General features: G+C 43.1%; 1 protein-coding gene and 1 long non-coding RNA gene across 9 annotated transcripts; one reads left to right on the top strand and one right to left on the bottom strand.

Annotated features, from left to right (window-relative positions):
* The first annotated feature begins 12 nt into the window (after positions 1–12).
* On the top strand, positions 13–6,249 carry MYCN (MYCN proto-oncogene, bHLH transcription factor). 8 transcript variants are annotated; one of them, XM_065055868.1, is made up of 3 exons: positions 13–192; positions 2,681–3,486; positions 4,737–6,249. In XM_065055868.1, the coding sequence occupies exons 2-3, from the start codon at positions 2,778–2,780 to the stop codon at positions 5,333–5,335; spliced, it is 1,308 nt and encodes a 435-aa protein (XP_064911940.1). In that variant the 5' UTR covers positions 13–192; positions 2,681–2,777; the 3' UTR covers positions 5,336–6,249. The 8 variants fall into 8 exon arrangements, with proteins under 8 accessions (XP_064911940.1, XP_064911945.1, XP_064911942.1 ...); XM_065055873.1 differs by lacking the exon at positions 13–192 and adding an exon at positions 273–453; XM_065055870.1 differs by lacking the exon at positions 13–192 and adding an exon at positions 487–1,191.
* A 10,578-nt stretch (positions 6,250–16,827) lies between these two features.
* Positions 16,828–18,975, bottom strand: LOC110362099 (uncharacterized). Its single transcript, XR_002419144.2, has 3 exons — positions 18,769–18,975; positions 17,420–17,520; positions 16,828–17,015 (listed from the first exon to the last, which is right to left on the bottom strand). It is a non-coding gene; the product is annotated as an uncharacterized LOC110362099 (long non-coding RNA).
* Positions 18,976–20,032: the final 1,057 nt, after the last annotated feature.

The raw sequence follows: 20,032 nt of genomic DNA, 5'->3' as shown, positions 1-20,032 counted from the left end.
CAAGTCCCCGCCTCAACCTGCAGCCTATGAGCGAGGAGGCACCGCCCCGAGCGGCCGCCGTACCCGGTTCGGGATCGTTCCCGCCGCCGCGCACCGCCGAGGACAGCGCCGCGCTCCCGTCCCGCCGCGTCCCGTCCCGCGGCCGGCTGCGCCGCAGCCCCCGCGCCCGCGGGGAAAGGAGGCGAGAGAGCGGTGGGTGCCCCGCCGCCGGGGGTATGCGCGGGGGCTCCGGGCGAGCGCCGCGCCGCCGCTCCTGCCGGCCCTCCGCAAGGTGTCGCCGTCGGCAGCGGAACGGCGGCGGCTCCCGCCCAGTGGCGATGCCCGTTCCGCGGGGCCGGGCCGCGGAGCGCTGTGCGCGGGGAGCGCGGGCCGGCCCAGCGGCCGCGCCCGGGGCAGCCCGAGCAGCGGCGGCGTGCAAGCCCCGCTCGCCCCAGGGGAGGCCGTCACTCCAGGGTGATTATTGCTAATTATTTACAAAGCCCCGAGTCGAAGCGACTCCCTCATCCAACCACTTCCTTTATGCTTCTTTTTTATTATTATTATTCCTAATTGCCCTGGGTGTTTCCGCGGGAGATGGCGGCCGCGGGTGGGGAGCGGCGGCCCGGAGTCGACGTTTCCCCCAAGCTCGGGAGCCGGGGTGGCGCGGGAGGGGGCGACACAAAGAGAGCGCGGCCGCGGCGGGATGCGCGGGGAGCAGCCCCGGCCCCCCGGCAGCCGGGCGCCCTCGCTGGGCCGCCCCCGGCGGTTTTGCACAGGGAGCGGGACCTCATTCTGCTCGCAGAGAATAAAGAGCGAATGGGGCTTTTGGCGCCAAATGCCAGGCACCTCCCTGCTTGTATGGAAATTAGGGAGGTGGGGTTAGGTTGCTCTCGCCTTTTTTTTTTTTTTTTTTTTATGCTCCCCTCCCCGGGTGTGTCAGGTTTTTTTTTTTTTTGCTTTTGTTTTTTAATGCCTTTTTGGGGGTTAATAATATTCAGAAGCTTCAAAGCCAGCTAGTGACAGTCATCTGTCTGCAAGCAAAGGGTGAATGCAGAGGCTTGGGCCAGCCGCGGGGGCCGGGCGGGCTGGCGCTCAGTAAAGTGCAACATACAAGATCATCTGCCTTTTTTTTCCCCTCGCTTTTTTTTTTTGCTTTCCCCTTCCCTCCCGCCACTCCTCCCCCTTGCAACACCCACCACCATCACCAAGGAGGTAAGAAGAGGAAGCTGCAGGGTCTGGGCTGTAATAAGCAGGAGGACAAAAACCCAATCAAATAAATACAATTCCACATCGCGGTTGAGTTGCTAAACTAAGGAGGATGGGAAGGGAAAGGAAGCGCAGAGGCATTGCAGTTGCCTGAATGGGTTTTTCATTGAGCAGAAGAAAATCTTGGAGGGTATTTTGGTTTTGTTTTGGAACTGTCGCATTGAGATCGCCTGTGTTTTGTAGGTGCCTCTTTACTGCTTTACATTTTTAACGGTTTAATGTTTTTCACGAGTAGAAAAATGTACAATACTGGAAGTGATCAGGGGGCGGGGCAGGGGGAGAGCAGCTGAGCCGGGCTCGTTTCTTTGCATTTCATCATAAGGCTTTTAATGGATTTTTTTTTCCCCCATTTGGTCTCCGTTTCAGCGTCAGCTGTTCTGAAACCATCAGAACGCGTTACCTTAAACGAGCTGAAGGGAGACGCTGAATGTCTCGTTCGGACTTTTTCATTTTTTTTAATGTCTGATGCAACTGAGGTCTCGGCAGAGGAATGGGGCTGTGGTTGACTGGTCGTGGGTAGTGAGTGGGGGGTCCCACCGAGGTAAGGGCAGCAGCGTGCGCTTTGCGAAGGTGAGAAGGCTGGAAAGCTGGCGTGTTTGTAGGTTTGATTGCATGAAGTGGCAAAATGCACAAAGTTGTCCTTGCAACCTCTCCGTTGCTCTTGTCTTAAACTGGAAAAAGGGGGAGAAAAACTTCCCGTACCTTCTTGGCAAATCAGGAGGCTTTGTTGGTGGCTCCGGCGTGGTTTTAATGTGTTTTTGTGCGTGAGATTATTACATAAGCTTGATAATTTCTGTTGCTGCTGAATTTCCCCTCCTCCTCTCTTCCCCCCACCCCCCCCCCTTGTGTTTTGTGCGGATTTCTCCGGCTCGTTTTGAGTGAATGAACTGGCGATTTGCGAAGTTGCAAAGAGCCCCTCCGCCCCCTTTTTTGCATCCTTCTCCTCTCCCCTTTGCACTGCTCCGCAGATGACAAAAGGAGTAAACTTCCTCCACTTTTGCTGGCATATTAAGAGGGCTTTCTGGAGAGATTACGGTATCAAAGCCTTGCATCTGTCTACAGTTACTCGGCTGTTCTGAGCGTTTGAAGCAGTTCGGGGAGAGCAGGCGAGTGCTATGTGCAAAAGCACAGGGGTGCTTTGCATCCTTGCTGTACCTTGCCGGCTGGTTGTGTGTCCTCACGGAGCTCCGCGGAAGGCGGAAAGCTTTGCAAGTGGGAGCAGTACCTGATCGCTTTTCTTTGAATATCTTGAGTCGGGAGGAAAGGTGTGTGAGATGCATTTTTTCTGAACTTGCAAAAGGTTTCCTCTTTCTTGCTGTTGATGATGGGATTTTTTTTTCCTTCGGTTAAGAGGAAGGGAATCGCATTCGTGTCTGTTTGTTTCTTCGTGTTTTAATTGTGTTTTTTTTTATTATTATTATTATTTTTGGTTTAGTTTCAGGTCTTGGGAGAATCTCTCCCCCTTGGTGGAAATACTCATAAAACCTGTACCTAAAACCATTGACCCAGGGATCAACAAAAGGAGACCCGTAATGCCAGGAATGGTCAGTAAAAACCCAGACCTCGAGTTCGACTCTTTGCAGCCCTGTTTCTACCCGGACGAAGATGACTTTTATTTGTGCGGGCCGGACTCCGCTCCCCCCGGGGAGGACATCTGGAAAAAGTTTGAGCTGCTGCCCACCCCTCCCCTGTCTCCCAGCCGGGCCGGGCTCCAGGAGCACCCCCCGGGAGGGGGCCCGGTGCCGTGGGGAGGGGCGGCCCTGGGGGGCTGCCGCCCCACCGACCCCCTGGACTGGGCGTCCGAGCTGCTCCTGCTGCCCCCCGAGGCCGACCTGTGGGGCGGCTCGGACGGAGGGGACTTCTTCGAGACGGGCCTCGGCGTGACCAACAACCTCAACTCCATCATCATCCAGGACTGTATGTGGAGCGGCTTCTCTGCCCGCGAGAAGCTGGAGCGGGCGGTCAGCGAGAAGCTGCAGGGCAAGGCGCCCGCCGCCCCGCCGCCGCCCCCGGGGGCCGCCGCGGGCAGCCCCGCCGCCGCCAGCGGCCGTGCGGAGCTGGGCGGCGCCGTGCCCGAGTGCGTGGACCCGGCCGTGGTCTTTCCCTTCCCCGTCAACAAGCGGGAGGCGGTGGCGGTGGCAGCGGCGGGCGGCGGGACTCCGCGGAGCAGCCGCCCGCCGCGCCCCGCCGGGGACAGCCGGGCCAGCAGCAGCTCCGGGGACGACACCCTCAGCGACTCGGGTAAGCGCCGTTCGCGGCGGCTTCGTCTCCGGGATGGAGCGGGGGGGGCGGGTGGCGGCGCTGCCTGCGGGCGCCGACGGCTCCGCGCCCGCCGCTGGCTGAGCGGGGAGCGGGCGGGAAGGCTGCGCCCCGATTCGGTCCCCGCGGGCGGCACCGGCGTTCAGGGCGGGGCGGCCGGCAGGCGGCAGCGGCGGGACCCCGCGGCCGAGGCCCCACGGGGCAGCGCACCCGGGGCGGCGCACTGGCTCCCGGCGTCGTGTCCCGGCAGCAGCAGGCACGGGGGAGCGGCAGGGCAGGAACCCCCGGCCTGTGGGGCTGTGTGGTGCTGGGGACCCGCCGGGGCTCCCCTACATTCTGCTGCCCCTTGCGGCTGGTGTGCCCCGGGTGCGGGGGTTGGTGGGCAGAGCGAGCTGCCACTGTCACTCTGGGGATGGGCTTCGTGAGGGGTGACTGTGTGTTGCGTTTAGGCGTGATTTGGGAAGGCTAGAGTAGGCTGGTGACCTCCCGCAGCAGCGCTTGCCCTTGCACTGACAGAACCTAAAATGCCCAGAAACATCTCCTGTCCGTGCTTGCAGAGAGGTCCCCTTGGGCCAAAACGTGGTTTTGCATGCGTAGATGAGCTGGTCCGTATGACCATCGCCATAAACTTGGTGATCCGTCCCGGGTTTGAAAGCCTGCTGTCCCTTTAATGTCGGGTTTGACAGCTTTGGGTGAGGAAGCACTTCCAACAGCTGTCTTCTTGGCAGAGCACCAAGCGCCGGCTTAAAGGGTCCCCGGCTGGAGCAGCTTCACCTTCTGCCTCTGAACAAACCCAGCGATTGTTTCGTTTTCCGGCTGCTTTTCTACCAAGCAAGGGCTGTGTTGTGGCACTGTGCATGCCTTTTGTGTCCCAGCTCTGCGATTCCATTCAAAATACATACATTCTGTCTAAAAAGGCTTCTCTGCTTCTGCGATTATGTGGGTGGCAGCCCCGCTTTGATTGCAAATTAGAAGTGTTTTTAAAAAACACTCATTGCACTTATTAAACTTTAAGAAATTACTGTTCTTCAGTCATTTAATGTATATTACATACTTTTCTAGATCTATATCTGACTACAGATGGTAGGCACAGCCTGTTTTTGCCATCAGTTGTTTCATTGCTGCTTTTACTATACATATTTTGTCAATAAATACATCTCGGTTGATACTCCTTCAGAGTGTTTTCTGTGAGAGTAACGTCTATTTTATTTTCCATTTTGTGTTACCAAAAGATGATGAAGATGATGAGGAAGAGGATGAGGAAGAAGAAATAGATGTTGTGACAGTGGAGAAAAGACGCTCCTCCTCCAACAAGGCTGTTACCACCCTTACTATTACAGTGGGTCCTAAAAATACCACTTTTCCGTCAGTCAGGACACAGCAGAATGAACTGATTTTAAAGCGTTGCGCACCAATTCACCAGCAGCATAACTATGCCGCTCCTTCTCCATACATGGAGACTGAAGATGCTCCACCGCAGAAAAAGTTAAAAATCGAGGTGCCCCGTCCAGTAAAACCCACGATCCAACCAAAGTCTAAGAGTTCAAGTCCTCGAAACTCTGATTCAGAGGATAGTGAACGTCGACGCAACCATAATATCCTGGAGCGTCAACGGCGTAATGATCTGCGGTCAAGTTTCCTCACGTTAAGGGACCATGTTCCAGAACTGGTTAAAAATGAGAAAGCTGCGAAAGTTGTGATCTTGAAAAAAGCCACTGAATATGTCCATTCCCTTCAGGCAGAGGAGCAGAAGTTACTGCTAGAAAAGGAAAAATTGCAAGCCAGGCAACAACAATTGCTAAAGAAAATAGAATACAAGCGGACTTGCTGAACTTATTTTTTGTTTTGTCTTTTTTTTTTTTTTTGGCTGACCAGGACAGTCATTGCCACTTTGCACATTTTTGATTCTTTGAAAAAAAATTGTGTTTTTTGACGTTAAGAATGTTGGTTTTACTTCCAATCCAGTCCCAGAAGTAATCGACAAACTATATTATCCGGGTACGGAGCAAATGGATGTTCTTGCAAGGAGTTTATTGCAAGACTACCAAACAATGGACTGCCTTTGTTTTTCCTCATAAGAACTGTAGATGGTGGGGATTTTTTTTTTTTCATTGTTGTGAGCATTTGGAGCTGCTGATGACATCTAGTTGAGTTTTAAAATGTTCATTCCTAAGTTTTATGGTGCTTATGTTCTAACAGATGTTACTTTCGGGGCTGACATTTTGTACCCCTGTGGGAATTTTCTGTAAATACCATCTACACACTTGCCTTTTGTACATGTCTTGGGTTATGAGAGGTAGCTTTTGCTACCAGTATTAGACTGGAAGTTCATACCTAAGTACTGTAATACCTCAATGTTTGAGGAGCATGTTTTTGTATACAAATATATTGTTAATCTCTGTTATGTACTGTACTAATTCTTACATTGCCTGTATACTTTAGTATGATGCTGATACATAACTAAATTTGATACTTATATTTTCGTATGAAAATGAGTTGTGAAAGTTTTGAGTAGATATTACTTTATCACTTTTTTGAACTAAGAAACTTTTGTAAAGAAATTTACTATATATGCCTTTTCCTAGCCTGTTTCTTCCAGTTAATGTATTTGTTAATGTTTGGTGCATAGAACTGAGTAACTGCAAAGTTCTGTGTTTAATTTCTTCCAACGATGTACATTTAGTGCTGCGTCTTATAGCACTTTGAAATACCTCATGTTTATGAAAATAAATAGCAATTACATGATGTGCCATTTACTATTTTTCTTTTAAATGAAGTTCTTTTAAATAAAATGTTTAAATTTGCATTGTTCATGAGATACAAAACCATGGTCCCGTATCTTCAGCACTTAAACTCTCAAATTATAGGTGATGCTCTATGAAAAGTCAGCTAGGCACAACATTTCCATTTCTGGTTCAAAAGTAATTCTAGTAAGAACAATTTTCCTATTCTTTCGTACTTCTGCTGTCTCTTGTGATGTCAGCAGCATTCCAGGCAACTGAATGTACAGCAGTTATTGGAAAGACTCTTGTATCTTGTGAAGACTTCTGGAATATCCACTGTATGCGGAGAATTGTGAGGAATCAGGAACGGCTAGCATGCTTCTGCTCGGGGACTGACCTCAGTGTGGTAGACAGGTGGAGAAGTAAATGATAGGTACACTTGCTACAGCACAGAAAATGAAATATTTGTAGTAAACAAAGGTCTTACTTGACTTGTTCTTATTCTCGTTACAAAAGGCTTATCCTTAAAGCAGGCCATCATTGCTGAGGCGAATTAGTGTTCTTGTTTGTAGCTGAAGATCCTGTTCGTTACTACTTTTACTAAATTAGTAAAAGTAAAAATCCCAGGGACAATACAGACCTACGAAGCATGCGTCAAATGAACAATGAAAGTTGACAGGTGGTTGTCTCAAGGAGTGATGTCATTTGGTGTGACAAGAGTACGACCTGTAAGTGTGAAATCTGTGTGGTCATTTTGGTAAGTGACTTGAGATCAAGAAGCTGTTTTATTTTCTACTTTGTATAGGTATTCCTGACATTTTCTTTTCCCACACTGAACCTGAAAACTGGGTATGGATTAATGAGCAAATGGCCAGTAAGTAGTTCAAGGATCAACTTACAAGGAGCTAGGCTGGGACATCTGCCCCTACTTTAGCCACAAAGGATGTAGCTTTCTTGGTGGTGGAGCTACAGAATGTCTCATATTTGCCACGAGGTAACAGACTAAGAACCATATGGAAGGAAGATTGCCACGGTAATATATGTGCCATATGTTCATGCCCTACAGTAGCTTGTTGGTGTCACAGTAACCTGTGCATTCTTGGTCCCCAACCAGCTTCTGTATCAAGAATGCTGGGAACTGAACTTGCTAATCTTTTAGTGCAGTAAATCCAGATCGTCAGCAGGCATGAATTGGTATAACACTGTTTAGAGTCAGCTAGACCTACACAACTTTATGACATTTGAAGATATGGCCTCAATAGACTTAATATCTTCCAAATTAAGACTTAAGGAACAAAATCGTTCCATAAATAAAGTCCCAGTCTTTGACGTGGACTTGACCATGCTTCTTAAAATTTCCCAGAACAGTGGAAAAAACAGTAGAAGACAAAGCCTCAAGAGACAATTGGTGTGGACAGTCACGGGATGCATTTAGTTTTCCTAGCTGTAACAAACAAACTTTTCAAACCCCATTGTATAAGCAATTTTTATTGAAGTACTGTTCTGTTTTTAAACAAGGTACAGGTTACATAAGCCTTCTTGAAGGGGAAGGAAAGCTTTTCAAATGTCCAGTGAGTTGTCTTTCTAATGCCTGCCTGACTCACAACCTGGGCTTCTTAACCCAAGCTTATGGTTAGACTTAGTATAACATGGAAAAAAAAAAATGTTACAGCTGTATACTGGCCCTGTGTACTAGCCAAATACTTTCCTAGCCGATGCAAATCATATTCTGAACAAAAATAAATCACAGAATGATCTGTCACTTTACAGTCCAGGAATGTACTGCCTCAGGATTGAACATGCAAAATCGAACGGAGATTCATCCCCCTCCCCTTCCTTCCCTTCCTTTCCCTTCCCTATGGTACAACTCCAGGGCCAAAGTCTAGGTCACACCAGGTTGCTCAGGGTTATATGCAGCCAAGATTTGAATGTCTTCGAGGATGGAGTTCCACAGTGTCTCTGGACAACACATTTCAATTTTTGACTGCTATGATGGATATAAACTTTTCTACTGTTTGGAATTGTCCTTGTTGCAACCCCTGTCCATTGCCTCCTGTCTTTTGTGTTTAACCTGTAGAAGTGTCTGGCTCCACCTTCTCTGCAACCTGCCATTAGGTAGTTGAAGACAGCAATTACTTCTCCTTTCTCTTCCAGAGACAACCCAGTTCTGCCTTGCATTGTTGTGGTATCCAAGCATTTAGAGTATAATAAAGGTGTCAAATACTTACATTTGTTTGGATATTCAACACAAATCCCATCTGAAAGACTCTTTTTTTCTGCGTGCATGTCTTGGCCTGATACTTTTGAATTCAGTGATAAGCGTCCAACTGCTGTCAGTGGAGAGAGAATCTGGCCCCATACGGTTCAGAAGTGCTCCCATTTACTGTACTATTTGCTGCTATCTGCTGCACTACCAGCACTTCGGGTTAGTCTTTTTTTTTTCTTTTCTTCTTTAAATAATTTTCAGGAGTTAATAGGTTTGTTTTCATACTGTTGCAGCAAGGAGCAAGTTGTCAAGGACACATCTTTTTGTAAACAAAAATCTCAGCTGTAGGATGTTGTTAAGTTAAAATTGTTAAATAGAAGATGATGGTTTTCAGTTCTTTTGTATTTATAGAATTGAGAGGTGTCGGAAAGATAGCTTTTGAAAAGAAGAGGTAAACAATTCACTCTGTACTATTTTTTGAAAAATCAGCACCCAGAAGGCTACATAGGGAAGGACATAGCAACAAAAGATGCTTCTGCATGCATATCTAGAGTGTGAAGTCCATAAGAATTCAGTCAAGTAATGAACAGAGACACTTTTTTTTTTTTTTTAAGTATACATACCTACATTTGTATAACGAATGCAAACATATCTATCTGAAGAATGTTAGAAAATATGGCAAGTACCTCAAACAGCTTATTAAAATGCAGGTATTGCCTGTTCCTGAAGGGAAAACTGAATCAGAGTGATTGCAATCTTATCTGACCTGCTATAAAAATTCCCAAGTCTTTTTTCAGACAAGACAGAATCTGCTGATGGAATCAGATGGTTTCCTCTCAGATCACGTATCCCAGAGGTTGCTCTTTCCACTTTTCTGTTTATTTTCTTAAAAAATACCTTTAAGAACACAAGGAACTTGAAACCCCAAAATGAAATGATTCCTCCATAAACCTGTATAAGTAAAACACCAGTGGGAGAGCTTAAAAAAGTGAAATGTGTTAATGATGTCATTACCACTGGGTCACCTGTTGCCATGAGTGCAAAGGAAAATGCATTTCTCAACCCCCAAGCTGCTGTTACAGCAACTTATCACCAGGTCTTGGCAGGACTGCTCGAGATTTCATGATGTGTATAATTTGCAGAGGGCACATTTGCCCCTGGTAAGTATGCTGATAAACCAAGCTAGAATAAAATGACTTTAAAAGGATCCCATTCCTAAGCCTGAATTTCCTGGCTTGTGGCTGGTTTAAATCAGAAGATTTAATTTTATTTAAAGTTTTACATTTGAGATAATGAATTTAACGACTTTTTAATGTACCATGTTGTTTATTACACTCTTGGCAAATGCTTTGTGATTTATACCTGGGTTCCTTTCTTTTCCTTGTCTCCATTCCCACTTCCTTTTTCCCATGCCCCTTTTTCTTCTCCTTTATACCTAAACTACCTGTGTCATCTCTTCTGACAGGAGGCCAAAAGCCATCAAACTTAAACAGATCTGAGGTGTCACAAGCACTCCTTTAAAGTAATCAGGGATTTCAGTAGAAACACAAGATACACAGCACTTACAGAAATCTCACAGGAAAATAATGATTCAAAACATGGAAGAGAAGTTGTTGGGCCAGCACAATATATTTTTATATATATAAAATATGCATATCTATAAAAATATATCTTAGTTATATATATTTGAGCAACAATCAACTTAGAGAATATAAAATGAATTCTTGATCTCTGAGCTGTGAAGATTCCTTGTATGTATGCTGTATGTACAGATTTAACATACAAGCTGTATGCACACAAGGGATTCCATATGTGTTGATTCATGAACCTTATTAGATAAACCCAAGTGTGTATTTGAAAAGTACCAACACTGACCACTTGGTCCTTTGAAGAAAAAGCAAATGAAGGCATTTTGTTTCCTGTATTTATGATCACAATATGAAACACCTGCATAATGAAGAAATCAAACAAAAATGTACCTACCAAGTAAGTACAATTAATGGCAAGTATCTTTTAACTCCATGATGAAATGGATGGGTGTGTAGACTTATCAGACTTAAAATTTATCAGAGTTATAACTGAATTATGACCTGTTTGTTACTGATCCTTGAACTGTAAAGTTACATTTTTTATGTGTAATCATTGTTAGGCTCCAAATATACAATTACAGTTCTTCCATCTGACATTGTTTAGATATTGCATGGTGGGCAGAATCTTATTTTCTCCTTCTCACACCTACACAAAGCTCATTTATGGGGCATGTTGATAAGTTTCAGCTGACAATATTTTAAATTAAATGACAGCATATATCACATTATTTTCATTGTAAAACGAATGGAAGAAAAACAGAAAGTAGGTGAACATTTTGAAAAATCACTATTAACTTTTACAGGTAGATCTGTTATTTGACCTCTTGTAGTTCTCACTATGTCAGTGTTTCTCATCACTTATTTCTATAACCTTACTCCAGTAGTCCTTATAACTTCATTTCTCTGTTCCTTTAAAATAATGCTTATATTCACAGTTCCTGCCATCTTCAATAATTGTTCTATATCACCCTATGTCAATTCTTCCTTTCTTTCAAACACTTAAATGAGTCACACCTTTTTTTGCTTTGTGGTCTCACCTTTTCTAGTAGTTATATTATGTGTTACAGTATTTTTTTAAATTTAAGTCTAAAATATGGGGTCCCATTCTGTGAGCTGCTGAACACTTGCTGACTGGCTACAGGTCTGTAGACTTCAGCAGGAGTGTATAATATAGGAGCTCAAGAACTTCCAAGACTTCTAAATGAAACCTATAGGTATGCCAGGTTACATTGTTCTGTATTTTATATTCTTTCCCCTTTTTTGAGTTCCTGATTTCTTACAGACATTTGTTTGTGAAAGACTATAAAAACACAAGCATGCGGTTAGAATAAAATAGGTGGAATAGTGCATATTAAGTAATAGTGTTCTACTTCTGTGAGTAGTACCTTTCAGAGACTGAATGTTATTCTTCTGGAGTAATTTAAACATATGTATTCACTATTAACCCAGGAGCAGTTAAGTTACTCATGAACTCTTTTGGTAAAGAAAATTATACCTTTCTTTTCTGCTGCTGGTGTTAACAATATGCAGTGCTTGGATGCTTTAGTTAAGCAGGCACCAGTGAAAATAAATAGCAATTAGAAGTGGTCAAGAGTAAGGCATTTGGCTGTCTGTGCTACTGAGCGTTTTTTAAATTAATGTTTTTCCTCCATGTTAATAAAGAATGGCAATAAAACAAAACAAATCTTGGATGCCTAGTTTATTTCTTATCAGAACTCTTTAATTTTCAAATTTCAGGAATCAGTCTAGCAACAAGTGTCAAAGTAAATAAATACTTTGTATAATGATCCATGTAATTCTATAGCTTTACAAGAGTGCCTTTGGCATATAATGTGTGTATCATCACTTATGTGTTTCCCTCAACAAAGACTCAGCTTTTGAACACTTGAGAGCTTGGTCATCGAATTGTCACCTGAAATTCAAGCTGTTTATTAACAGGCATGAAAAAACAGAAGGAACACAGAGATTAAATGACTTACCAATAGTTAAAGAAAAGGTTAGTAACTGTTGAGGGCTGACTTCATATCATGTGCTACTATATTTGATGACTTATGCACATGACAATGAAGGATGCTTTTGTGAGAAGTTCTAATGAATAATGTCCTAATTAAACCCCAAACCTTGATGATAAATGTTATTTTATCTATTTATAGCCTATCTATATTCTACCTTGGAACAGAGATTCCTAAACTTCCTCTGTGCACAACCATACTGCAACAACATCCAAACGTATGTATTTTCAGGGGGATATATTCACCGTGCCATTGCTGCTGATGGGATGTGTGCACAGTGTGGGAGTCCCAGACAGGAGAGCCAAGCTCACTCCAGAAGAAAAGTCCTTGATTTTTCTTTCATTGGCTGGGGAATAGTGACCCAAGAAGGGATTTTACTTGTGCATTTGCTTTAGTTGCCCAGAAAACTGGTCTGGTATAAAGTAGTGTAGCACCTCTGGAGTCAATGGCATTAGGACAGATTATGCCAGCTGAGGAACTGGAATTGAAATAAATTGAGAAACCTGATTATAACTGTGCCATTGTATATGTGGAAGTATTTGAAGTCCTTCAGTGTTTCATTGTGACCACATGTAGATATGATTTTTAATGCCCTAAACCTCCTTAATCAAGACCTTAGTTTTTAAAATTGTTATTAAACATCTTTGCCCAAAGTATTTTTATATTTGATATACCACAAATGTCACCTACATCTCAGCAAATATGTGATTAAAGGATATAATCTCTCAAGAGAGGTTTATAATCATTTTAATTACCCTGGACTTAATAAAAGGAGTTAAGGGATTTAATAAAAGGGCATTAAGAGATTGCCAAAGGGTTAAATATATATATTTTTATAAGAAAAATGGTAAAGCTTCTGTGGCTTTGAGGTGGGAAGGTGAGAAGGCTTAGTGGGAAAAGAGGAGGAGGTGAGCAAAAGTCAAGATGAGGATTAGTGTCAATTAAGCTTCCCTTTGAACTTCCTAACTTGCATATGCAGAACCTGACACAGCTGAAAATATTTGCAATTTCCTGGGCCACACCGGACCAGAGAGGTTGGTGTACAGCTCGCCAACCTACAGGAAACTGTAAGGGTGCGAAATAAGGATATAAAACCAGCCAATTTCTTCTAGCTCTGTGCTAAGCTATTTTGGCACTAGTTCAGGGGAGAAGATCCGGAGTGCATGAGGGAATTTTGGGAGTCGGTAGATGTATTTCTCAGGCCTCAAACATTTTGTTTGGTTTTGATCTACCTTAGATCAAAACTAAACAAATTATCTGTTCTAATCCTCATCTTCTGCTGTTAAGTTTCAGGTTAGCACAGAATTTAATTTATTTCTAGTCTTCTGGAACATAATAAATGTAATTAGAGATTAAAACATGAAAGTGAACCGACAATCTTCAGACAGGAAATTCTATAGCTCTTACAAAACAAGGCAAAATCCAACATACAAACACCTAGAACATCACCTCACTTCACCCTTACACTGAATCAAACCTGAAGCCTTATCCAGAGGGGTAAGGTGGAGATCCAAGTGTAGATATCTGAACATAAATCAGCATGAGTTCTCTTGAAGGTTTTGTTGGCAGGAAGTAAAATGAGTTGCTTAGGTTTTCCAGTTGGGGTTAGCACACATTTATAATGTGTTTTCCATTTCCTAACACTACAGTCTTTCAGTGCTGGGCTAAATCCTTTCTCCTGGTTGTGGGCGTTGGTCTAAGCCTCGGGGATAGACATTCTGCACAAGGAGACACAGAGGAGTGCTTTGGGACTTATAATGCCTGTTTTCTTCTGTACAGCATCCTGGATAGGAACAGATTCCTTGGACAATTTTATATGACCAGGTATGATATCCACATCTTATAACCCTTTCCCCTTCTCTCTGTCCCCAGAGACCACATCTCTGGTGTGCAGGGAAACCTGCTGCTGAAGTCAACATTGAGAAATGAAATTTAAACACGAGAGAATGCAGGAGAAGCAAATCTGTGCCCAACTTTATCATTCAAAATACCAAGAAACCTTCAGGTAAATGGGGTAATGTAACATTATTTAAAAAGCCAAGGTCAACATTTGTTCATACGTAACTGTGCGTATCTCTGCTTTCTTTATTCCCACCTCTTTATTTATGAGTGAAAGCTACAAAAACTGGGCCCAAGGCACTTAACTCCTCCTATATTGTGTACAATGCATGGGGATGTTCTTTAAATACTAAGCAAGTTCTAAGTTTCAGAGAGATTTCCTCTAGCATGAAGGCGTTAGGATAGCTGAGAGAATATGTGTGATTACCTCATGTTCTGTTCTTTGATCAAAAGCATAATTGTTTCCTCACTTATTCAAGATGTGCTAGAAATGCAAAACAATAGCAATTTAAAAATTATTTTTGTCAAGCAGTGACAGGAGATGGCAAGAAAAATGGAGCAGCAGAAAACTAAGTATATTTTAGATAACTGGTATGTTTAATTAGGTCTTGTAGCAGAAACAATCTAAACCAGAATTTTAAGAATTTTCAGCAGGTCCATACAGCCACACTAGCTTTGTTCTGAATTCTGTGCCATTCTAATTCAAACAAACACTGCCAAGCAAAATATATGTATTATTCTGTTAATGAATGAAACCTAGAGGTTTTTAATGCTTCTGTTGAAATGAGATTGATTCACTGCAGAGTAATTCAAGGTTGTTTCTACTCTTGGCAGAAACAAACAAACAGACATACAAACAAATAAATCCCTAGGCATCTAACTTGCAAAACAAAACAGCTTTTTTTGTTTGTTTGTTTTTTACACCGAAAGCTTCTCATAAAGAGCAAAGCTAGATTTTGCTTGCCTTTTCTTTTTTTCCTTTGGCTAAGAGCTTAGGGCCTTTACAGTGGAAATATAACATACAGATTGTAAACCTTCTGACAAAGGAACTGTGTTTTCGTTCACTGTGGACAGCAGTCAGCTCTACTGAGTTTCTGTGTCTTTGAAAAGTTTTTCCAAGTCTGTATACGTTGCAAAAAAAATAATAAAAAATTCAGTGGTATCTTTACACGGACAGGTTAAAGCAGTGGGGGCTCTAAGCACTTAGCATTTCATGTTCCATATTAGTTAACTCCAGTTACCTTGTCTGTCTTGGTTACTGGTTGAAGCTGGGGCTGCGGCACAGCAGCGGCTGATGCACAACTAACTGTTGGCTGACGTGGATCCACCCTCCCTGGCAGCCAGTAGTTAGATTGGCTTAAATTGCTGTGCAACCGCAGCTTAAATTATCTAACCTGAGTTAGGTAACCCAAGTTAAGAACACACCTTTCTTTGTGGTGTGTTTCAGCATGACTTTAATGTCGGTGTTATGTTTCCCACTAAAACAGAGATTGGTATGGAAAGTGAATGTACTCGGAAGAACACTACTGAGTTCCACTGGAGATTTAGCCTTTGGCCACAACAGGCACGGCCCTAAGTCCTGAGAAAATTCCATATACTCCCTGTGAGTCATTTCTGCATACCTTGCTCAGGCAAAGCTTCCACTTAACTTAATAGGATATTTTTAAAAAGGGCCAGACTAGGAGTTACACAGGATATAGCTGTCAGATTGTCAGATCAAGAAAAGTTAGTTGGCTTTTTTTTTGGGGGGGCGATGGGGAGTATGGGAGGGGAACTACACTGTATTTTCATAGCATAGGCAGTGGAAAATGTCACTTTTAACAGTATTAGGGGTTTAAAATTGTGTGTGTAAAAATGCATGGGCCTTATTTTTAAGGTTTTTCATCATTCTGGTCCTGCTTTGGATAAAGCACTTAAGCCCATGCTCCATGTTAAATACATAGGCAGTACTATGAACTTAAATTTCATTACATTACATTTAAGCACACGCTTAAATGACTTGCTGGACTGAGACCAGAATGCTTGCTGAATCAAACTGAAATACAGCAATGTCTGTTCCTCCCCCTTAAACAAACAAGCACTAAATGAAATACAATAAAATAACATTCCCAGAGAAATCTTTTGCCTCAGAAAGAAATGCTGCATTGTTGTATTAGTAATTTGTCTAATGATCAGTATGTGCACTGTTCATACAAGTGTAATGCAGTAGTAATTAAGTAAGCCTTATGATTTTATCCTCATGTTATATTGGACAGAGTTTCCTAAAGGAAGAAAGTAAAATGAAACTAAGTATGAAAACAAAAGCTGGAAATATAATTCCAAATTGCTTGACATAGACTAAGTAATGATACTGCAGTCTGTACAACACCAGTGGAACCTTGAAAAAAAATCTGTATTCACTTGCCTCAGTGCAGGGTGTGCAACTCAGGACTTGTAAAGTGAGACTCACCTCACAGAGCTACAGATGCTTCATCAAGGCTTGTGAGTTAATGTCTCTTTCTGGTGTAAACTGTAAAATGCGAATAAGGCTAGTTATTAGATATTACAAGGGAAATGTGTTGATTTTTCAAACATGCTGAAAAATATCCCATCTGTTTTCTATTCTACGGAGAGCCAATTCAGTATATTTTGATTTTTATTGTGCTTTGTTACTGGCAGCATTACATGTAATGTATTGATAAATGAGCCAGAGTAAGAGAGTGGAAAGACCATAAAAGAAGGAATAACAGTTGGACAATAACAAAAATAATACCAAATACCTGGGAAGCACATGGCGAAACAGCAGGAATATTTTTTACTTCATTGGATTATGAATCAGGACCTAAACCACAGTGAGCTCTTTTTTGGGGGAAGGCAGTTTTATTGTTTTTCTTCATCTAAATATGCAGTGCAGGGTTTACCAAAATTTTTTACATTTACATCCACATATTCATGCAGAACAATATTTTTATGTCCTTTCACGCTAGGATTTAGTCCTCCAGTAAATCTGTGATGCTCCACTGACTTCATTGGAGTTATGAGTACGCTTCCATGGACAGGCTTCCTTGGTGTTTCAGGCTCCTAAATGCTCCACAAAGCTTTCTGCTCCTTGCTGTGCTGAGGTGGGCAGGTAAGGCAGAAGGACTAAGTGACTCATGCAGAGCTATTGAAGAATCAGAGAGCCACAGAATCATAGAATAGTTTGGGTTGGAAGGGACCTTCAAAGGTCATCTTGTTCAACCTCCCAGCAATGAGCAGGGACATCTTCAGCTAGATCAGGTTGCTCAGAGCCCCGTCCAGCCTGGCTTTGAATGTCTCCAGGGATGGAGCATCTACCACCTCTCTGGGCAACTTTTGCCAGTGTTAAGGTATCATGGCTTCAAAGTAGAAACTGTTGTTTCCTAATCCTGTGCTCAGATTTTCCCTCTTCCTCTCTTGTAGTCTTTCTTCCCCAATTTTATTTCAAAGAAACAAAATACCTTTTGAAAACCCTCTTCATATTCTGACCCATCCTCAATTTCTTGCGCTGAAATTGTGAGTTCACCAGTAGTCTCTTCATTTGCTCACCTTAGTTGTGAATCCCAGACCTAATTCCACGGACTTAGCCCTGGATACAAGAGTCTCATTTTCTAGGTGCAGAGAGCAGGATTGGGCCCAGACAGGAAGGTCTGTTTCAGAAATGCAAGATTTTTGTTTTATTTTGTTTTGAACTTCTTAATCCTATTTGTTTTTTCTTTCTCTTGTTAATGTTGTTATTGTACTATAAGCACTGTAAGTAATTAGACTAGCAGAAATTACGAATGTCATTAGTGAAATTAAACAGGTAACAACTAACTGAGCCTGTTCCCATTCCCACTGAAGCCTATTGATTGAGCATTTGGATCTGTCAGATTATCTGTGAGCTAGCAAGTGAAAGAGACCCAGGACAGACACACCGGCAGCAGCCCATGACTGTCCCCACTATTACATGGCCAGCATGCGTCCTGGCTGGGCTTTGACACAACCAGAGGTCAGGGGCAAATGGGGGTTAGCACAGGCCAGGGAGCACTCCCAGTAAGGAGACTGGATGTGGCCACTCTGTGCTGGAAGGTAAGGGGACTTGGCGGTATCAATGCACACAGCTATGGGTAACTGTGTATGATGCCCCGTGCCATGCAAGTTTGACGTAAGTCCAGAGACAGCCCACTGAAATTATTGTCGTAAATATAACAAAGATATTTTCATGCCCTAACAGACAAAGAATGTTTCAATTTCAGTCTTTCAGCTACTCTTACAGCAACCAGACTCACCCAAATTTAGATGTCTTCTAACAGAGCTTTTCTTTTTATACCAAGTAACTTAATCAGTTGCAGCTCATATTCATGTGTGGTGCCACAAGGAGTATTTCCAAGGTCAAAGCATTTCTCCTGCTGTCCTGGCATTTGAATATTTACAAGTCCCAGCTGATGTACAGAGCCAGGTATGAAATCCAGCCTCCAGTTTTGCCTCTCAGCTCTGTGTCTCACCCCTGCCTGGCTCCAGGACTCTCTTCCTCATTCTTTTTGGCTCTTCTGTGAAACAGGAATGTAGCCAGACAAGGCTGTAATGGCTTACCTTCTTTCTTCCTTTTTTTTTTTTTTTCTTTTTTCCAGAATTGAGTCTTGGATGCAAAATGCATATATAGTCAGTGGATTACTTTCCCAATTGAAAGCTTCCCTGCGGTGACATGTGCCTGGTATCTCTTAATTAGCACACTCTTTCTGCACACAGTGAATTATCTTCAGTTCAGAACATTCCTAAGAGCATTACTATGTTTTATAAATCATGATCATAATAAATATTCAATGCATATACAATACATCAAACTCAAAATCTCTAGGCCTCCTTTGGATCTTCATAGGACTATGTATGACATATTACCAGTAGAAGTGACATACCTGGCATTTGGAGATATTTTTCTTAATTACTTCCTCCTATGCCTTAGGTTAGGATCTTGTCATCTTGCATACACACCTGCAGAAAATCATTGAGCAGACAATTCCATACAGTCCTTTATTATGACACAAGGACATTTGTCCTTTGTGACACAGAATTCTTTCAGTGTCACTTGGTAAGTCAACATAATTATACAAAGATACAGATTTCTGCTGAGGAACAGATTCCCAAGAGGTTTTGAGGAAAGCATGAATGTTTCTTGGTTGTGCAATAAGAACCAATTGCTTCTAAAAGTTGTAAGATATTCCATGGAAGACTTGTACAACAAGAGACATTGGTCCCAAAGGCCTAATTTTGTATGGAGAAAGGGCTGTGTTGTAAGAAACTGTGCTTTCTGAAGATTTTGTAGCTGATAGGTGGTAGGAGACTTGAATGTATTTCAGGGAAGTGCTGCTTTTTCTATAAAACTTCCCCAAAATCTTGACTTGCTGTCTGAATGGTGAGTGGGGTTTGTTGTCTGGGTGTAAAGACGTAGGAAAATACTTCCACTTGGTAGGAAAATGCTTCATTAAATTAATGTTGAACTTACTAGGAGAGGATGGGGTTTTTTATTTGCATATAGAGACTGCTGCTGTATTTGTCTAAGTTTATGACTGTGTCCACTCCTCTTATAAAGATTTCCTTGTTTGTGCACAGCTGTAGAAGTCTTACAAGTGGGATAAACTCCTCCTGCTGCAAGTGCACAAGGGAGGCTCTGCCTTTGCTTTCCCTCGATTTCAGAGTGGCAACCTCAGGACAGCTCAGTTACTTGTCAAGAGAGTTTTGAGGTGCATTAAATCCATGGGTTTTTTTGTTGTTGTTGTTGCTTGTGGGGAGGAGGGTTATATTTGAAAGCAGAACCAAGCTGAAAGTTGGAAAATTTGGGTGTAAAACTGAGAGGACTGTCCCCAGGCAGGGACAGAAGCCCCTCTCTACCAGAGTGATGAGGTACACACTGAAGTCTAACCTCTACCACCCAGACCCAGGTCTAAAATGATGACAGGAGAAAGCCCAACAAATTTCCATTGAAACCTAACCCTTGATATTTTAGCACTGTGCCATCCAGCCTTTACTGTTGAACCTGCCCCTCCACCTGGGTGGCCAGGGAGGCAAAATCAAAATGGAGCCTGAACACCTGGATGGTGAGGGGGGAATGTGCCTGAAGGGGCACTGGGGAGGTAACGTGTCCTGATGCCGTGTTGTGTGCCATTTTATGCATTTCAGGGT

This window comes from Columba livia, chromosome 3, assembly GCF_036013475.1.
Source record: "Columba livia isolate bColLiv1 breed racing homer chromosome 3, bColLiv1.pat.W.v2, whole genome shotgun sequence".
NCBI lineage: Eukaryota > Metazoa > Chordata > Aves > Columbiformes > Columbidae > Columba > Columba livia.
The sequence above is the reverse complement of the archived record's forward strand: the minus strand, read 5'-3'. Positions and strand labels throughout refer to the sequence as shown.

What these genes read in the sequence shown, in the direction of transcription:
- MYCN (XM_065055868.1), top strand. Translation starts at nt 2,778, where the DNA reads ATGCCAGGAATGGTCAGTAAAAACCCAGACCTCGAGTTCGACTCTTTG. An exon ending in CGACACCCTCAGCGACTCGG is followed by an intron (nt 3,487 to 4,736) that starts GTAAGCGCCGTT and finishes TGTTACCAAAAG; the next exon opens with ATGATGAAGATGATGAGGAA.